The 5,876-nt window shown below is 40.6% G+C and overlaps 3 protein-coding genes across 3 annotated transcripts; 1 reads left to right on the top strand and 2 right to left on the bottom strand.

The window, feature by feature from the left end:
- Positions 1 to 243: 243 nt before the first annotated feature.
- On the bottom strand, positions 244 to 1,431 carry LOC130737328 (protein FAR1-RELATED SEQUENCE 5-like). Its single transcript, XM_057589078.1, has one exon. It carries the CDS (start codon positions 1,429 to 1,431, stop codon positions 244 to 246), a length of 1,188 nt encoding a protein of 395 aa, XP_057445061.1.
- A 551-nt stretch (positions 1,432 to 1,982) lies between these two features.
- On the bottom strand, positions 1,983 to 2,689 carry LOC130737317 (uncharacterized). The gene is made up of 2 exons (XM_057589069.1): positions 2,660 to 2,689; positions 1,983 to 2,552 (listed from the first exon to the last, which is right to left on the bottom strand). The coding sequence occupies exons 1-2, from the start codon at positions 2,687 to 2,689 to the stop codon at positions 1,983 to 1,985; spliced, it is 600 nt and encodes a 199-aa protein (XP_057445052.1).
- A 682-nt stretch (positions 2,690 to 3,371) lies between these two features.
- On the top strand, positions 3,372 to 4,411 carry LOC130740085 (pectinesterase 3). The gene has a single exon (XM_057592619.1). It carries the CDS (start codon positions 3,428 to 3,430, stop codon positions 4,181 to 4,183), a length of 756 nt encoding a protein of 251 aa, XP_057448602.1. The 5' UTR covers positions 3,372 to 3,427; the 3' UTR covers positions 4,184 to 4,411.
- The last annotated feature ends 1,465 nt before the right edge of the window (positions 4,412 to 5,876 follow it).

The raw sequence follows: 5,876 nt of genomic DNA, 5'->3' as shown, positions 1-5,876 counted from the left end.
TATTACAACTCAATAAAAATGAAGGAAGGGAATGGGAACCATAGAACCAGAAACTAATCAAACAAGTCGAAATCAAGTGTTCTTGTCTGCATCAAGATGTTGTCATTCGTCATCCCTAGTTAATGTCTGCATAGAAAAATAGAAAAAATATCGTAAGCTAAAATTCAAATATGAATTGCAACAATATCGTAAGCTAATAACTTACATTGTCTCTCATTGAATCGCATGTCAATCTGTTGTGGTCTACGCATCCACAACGACCACAGTGTACAGCACGCTTGGCTCTACCACCCCTTTGTGAAGCATCCTTCGAAAACCCTTACTCCTCACCATTTCAGGGTCTCTGACATCCCCATCAAGGCATTCATCAACATTATTCTCATCCTGGTTTACCCCGCCATTGTCAAGTAATTCAAGTTTATGCGAATGAGACATTATAAGGGAATTGGTCTCCTCAAACTGTGCTAAGGACCTGCTTGCCAACTTACACATGCGCCTGCACCTTTCCCTTAACGCCTCATATCGACATGCAGTCAATGAATCTACAACACCATTTTGCAGACCCTCACGTGACACTTTTGCATCTTTTGTCCATCTATCCAATACCAAACACTTGGGTATTTCGTCCATATCTAAAAACGCAATCACAGCAAGTAAATGTTCACATGGAATACCATTGGACTCCATCCTCAAGCAAGAACACTTTATTTCACTCATTGATGAACTAACAACAACAAGCCAACGATAATCACTACAGCGATACTTGGAGATAGAATAAATTGTGCACATTGATGTCTGTTTCAAAACAACCACCCGAGTAGTTAATGCCTTTCTTAACACAGTACGAACTTTGAAAAAGATATTTGTGGATATCTTTGAAGCTGACCTCTCTATTAATCTAAGAGGTGTTTCCAATGGATGTTCACCATGTGAAGACTCAAAGTCTGCGCGAACTTCCTTGAATCTCATCAAATCAATACACCTTTGATAATGTTGTACGAATTCCACAAGGTTATTGTTGAAGTTTATGAACCTTCCAACATTAGCATGCAACCCTTCTACAGGAGAAGTAGTCCTAAAACCAGCAAAGAAATTGCCACGAATATGTGTTGTTGCCCACATTTGCCTCCTATCATACAAATCTTTAACCCAAATGTGTTCTTCAACACCACACTTTTCAACCATTTCATCCCACTTCCTCTGAAATTGACCAATGTCATAATCACCAAACGTGCATTTTCCAAACAAGGAAGTAAACAACAGGTTGTGCACATTGCTTGTGACATTCCGTAATAGATGCCATCCACATAGCCTGTGGTGAGCTGCTGGTAACACCTTACCTATTGCATTTCGCATGGCTGGGTCACCATCAGTGATGACAGATAATGGCATTTTACCTTCATTGCAGTTAATAATTGTTGAAGCAGTCATACATATGTGTCTTCCTTCTCATTATACACATCAGCACTAGCAAATATAATAATTTGATTATGGTGATTCACCCCAGAAAAGACAACAAAAGGACATTTGTACTTGTTCTTTTTGTAGGTTGCATCAAATGCGAGCACATCCCCGAATACTGAGTAATCGCTTTGACTGTGGCCATCTGCCCAAAACAAATGCAACAACCTACCATCATCATTCGCAAGATGCTTCCAATACAAAGACGGATCACTTTTTTTAAGCTGCCGAAAGTGAGCAAGAACACCCTTTGCATCCCTAGGGCGTTTGCGCCTCTCCCTTTGTACTTCATTATGCATATCCTCTTTGAAGAATGGTACTCGATCATATCCACCCATTTCAGTAGCAAATGTACCATAAATCTTAGAATTCCCAATACCCGCTTTCCTCATTTTATTCATCTACATAATATCTCCATCATCCATCCCCCTATGGCAAGGTAATAAACCGACATGCTTATCATTGACTAATGAGTGATTGTGAGAATCGTTAATATAAATCACATACCAACGAGCACTGTATTAATCAATGTGAACACGACATAAGGCCTGACACCCACACCTCACGTTCTTCCTTGATCGGCGTCTCAGTCTATTAACATCCACAGTTCTCTTCTCCTTCAGCCCTTGCCTATAACAAACAAGTGTCTGCTGAATCGGAACACCTTTTTTATTACACAATAGCCTGCTTTTACGAGCTGAAAATCCTCTCAACCTTGCATACCAATTGTAAAATGTGAAAGCAACTTCACGATCTACAAAGTGATACTTCATTAAATCTTCCCTACTCAGATTCCTGAAATCAACATTACCCATGTCCTCCGGTCCATCTATACCAATTGTATTAGCAGGATCCACAACTGAAGTATGGGATTCCTCATCATTCGAACCATGACCATCATTATCATCATGCTCTGATTGTGAACCATATTCATTGTCCTCTGACTCACCGGAGTCATCCCCATCATGTTCTGAATCAGTCCCACCCTCATGATCATCATCATCAAAACCTTCCTCTGAATCTGAATCTCCATTGTCAAAATCTCCATTATCAAAACTTCGATCATGTGTGTCTGTTTCTATTCCAGCTCCCTGCAAAATTGCCATCAACAAACTTTCAACATTTATTTCTTACTCAAACGGGGGATCTGGCCCGCAACAATATCGCTGACACCGTATATTCCATTGACACCACATACCTCTATTTCTACTTCGTCGATGATGGCCATCCTAATTTCTCTTAAGCGACGCCGGACAGTGGTAGCTTCACTAAGTTAAAACACAACATGCAGGTCAGGAATCAATTGATGTCTAAAAACACAAGATGGAAGATCTACTTCGCTCAAATCATGTATCATAACAGAAAATGCTTACCACAAAATTGGGTCTTCTTTCTGGATCCCTTCTTTCTCCTTTTAATCTCGTAGGTCAAACCCTTACTCAACCTGTCTCTCCCTTTCGATCGATCACGAGACCCCCGAAATCACGTCGCCTCTCAGTTTGAAATGAACCCTAACATTTTACTTTGGATGATAATGGAGAAGAGAGAGGCTAAATTCAAGGAAACCTACCCGGATCCAACCGACCCATGCAAAATACCATACTTACCCCTTTTATTTTATATTCAGATTTTTAATTGTAAAATCAAACATTACCTACAAAATCCAGTAAATTAAGTGACCCACCTTTGGGTAAGATTTTTGCTTACCCGTGTTAAACGGATCCCTGCTTCCTTACCCCTCGTTTATCCATTGTTGAACCAATCACACCATAAAGAAAATTCAAGAACTATTGACATGGTTGAGTTACCATCTTATTTTTCCTATGGGCAATATGTGAATATATATATATATTTTTTTTTGAAACACACAATATGTGAATATGAAACCCCCAATTGGCTCCCCCAATTTTGTTGAAATAAATAAGAAGAAACTCCACAAAATCCCAAAGAGACAAAGAAGAAAAAAATGGACACAGTCAAGGTTTTGAAAGGTTATGGCAAAGTGGAGGAAGAAAAACACAACCACCACCACCACCACCACCACAACCTCGAAGACCAACAACAACGCAATCAACACCACCACCGTAAAGCTTCCACCGCCATAATCTCCATCCTCGCCATCCTCTTCTTCACTCTCGCCTTGGCTTTCACCCTCGCCACCCTCCTCCACCACACCACCACCACCACCAAGCCACCGCACAAACAACAACAACCTCTCAACTCAGCCGACTCCATCCGCACCGTCTGCAACGTCACTCGCTTCCCGGACTCCTGCATCGCCGCCGTCTCCTCCTCCAACGACCACCCCACCGACCCACAATCCATCCTCACCCTCTCCCTCCGCGCCTCCGTGGACGAGCTCGCCTCCGTCGCCTCCTCGCTCGGAGTCAAGGCCTCAAGTTCTAACGGCCAGGGGGTTGCCGATTGCAAGGACCAAGTAGACGACGCGCTGAGTCGACTCAACGACTCGCTGTCAGCGATGGCGGTGGTTCCCGGCGGTGTGACGCTGACGGATGCGAAGATCAGCGATATTCAGACGTGGGTGAGCGCGGCGGTGACGGATCAGCAGACTTGCCTTGATGGGTTGGAGGAGGTTGGGTCTGTGGTGGTTGAAGAGGTGAAGAATATGATGAAGAAATCAAGTGAGTACGTTAGCAACAGCTTGGCCATTGTTGCTAACATACGCACCTTGTCACAACAATTCCACATGCCACTCCATTGAGAATTTTTTCATCTCCTTATTACTTGTTTGTTTCCATTTTGTTTTATGTTTCAATTTTTGTTTTCTTCATAGTTATTTTATATACTTATAAAATGAATCTTATGAAGGGTTTGGAATTTGTATGTTGTGTGTGTGAATGTACAAATTGTAATTGTTTGATGGAAAATACTTATCATTATAACAAGTTTAAAGATGAAATTGTAAGTGACTTGCTATTTTTCAATCAAATTCTCTTCTAATTTTATGGTCTCAAGTTCTGATTTTTTTTCTTGAAGAAATTGCATATTAACAATTGTTGAAGCAAAATGCACTGTCCAGGGTAGAAAGAAGAATTGATGAAAGCATTTGTGCAACTTGATCCACAATTAGGGGTGGATTGTTCACAAAACAGGGTAGGTATAGCTCTTGATCAGGTTGAGGATTTGGATCACTCTTGTTTCATGCTAACATGCTAGAGTAACTATGGTATACTACTAAATTAGAATTTGGTGCCTGATGGCCAAAATGGCACCTTGCAAAATTGGCTATTGAAAACTGAAAAGTTGGTCCCAAATAGTTTAATTTTTCCAGTTATTACTTAGCAAATCTTGCCCAAATATTCAAGTTATAAAACCAAATAGTTTCCTTTGCCTAATACAAATGGTTGATGATGCATCAGGTTATAAAATTTCAAGTTTTAAAGAAGGCTTGTTAGGACTATAATCAAAGCCATATCATGTATCCAATGAAAGGGGAAAAGCTGCTTTTATGATTTACCAATTTAATTGCTATTTTAAAATGGTATCTGTCGGGTTATAGATCGCAAATGCTACTTGGCAAAGTTTAATGCTCCAAGTATATGCAGTCTAAGGCTATGTTTGGGTTTCTCACCAAACGTGGATTCAACAGCTTTGGAATGTGGGATGCGGCTTTCTTAGGCCATGAACGTGAAAGCAACCATGGAGTGGAGTTGGCGTTGAGGTGAACGTGACAGAAAATACAAACAAGCACTAAATAGCTCTCATTATAGAAGTTTACATAGACAATATGGTCGTGACTTGTGAAGTGTGTGTTTGGATCAGCGTTAGTAGAATTGGATCTGGCAGAATTAGATCTAGTAAACGTGAATTTGAGTGACGTGATTTATGTTTGGATACAGTTACAAGAACGTGATTCTAATAAGAGAATTTTGTTTGGATATCTTTTATTATAATTGCTTTTGAGTGTGTAATGACTAAAATGGGTATAAATATTTTACAAGAGAGATTAGTTTTTTTTTTTTTGAAACTCGGTAATTCATTAAAAAGAACTCAAGTCGCCATAGAGGCAATTACATCAGCATCAATGAAAGACTCAACTTCCGGCGGCACCTCTTCAATCCAAACAGAGTTATGGAATTTTGAGGAGTTCTTAGCCAAGTAATCGGCCACAGAATTGCCAGAACGACGCACAAACGACAAATGAAAAAAGCTAAATGCTGAAATTAAGTCTCTACAATCACTCAACACAGAAAATAAATAGGACGCACCACGCTTGGCTTTATGCCAAGCATCATAAAGCTGTAGACAATCTGTCTCCAAGCACACTAACTGAAAACCAAGATCCTTAGCCAGCGAAAGTGACCAACGGAAAGCCAAAGCTTCTGCTACAACCGCCGCCGGCGCGTGGATAGGGGAAGCCACTGCTGCTGCCATTACCTGCGCCAAATTGTTCC

The sequence above is a fragment of the Lotus japonicus genome, chromosome 1 (assembly GCF_012489685.1).
Source record: "Lotus japonicus ecotype B-129 chromosome 1, LjGifu_v1.2".
NCBI classification, from domain to species: domain Eukaryota; kingdom Viridiplantae; phylum Streptophyta; class Magnoliopsida; order Fabales; family Fabaceae; genus Lotus; species Lotus japonicus.
This window is presented reverse-complemented; position numbering and strand designations above follow the sequence as displayed.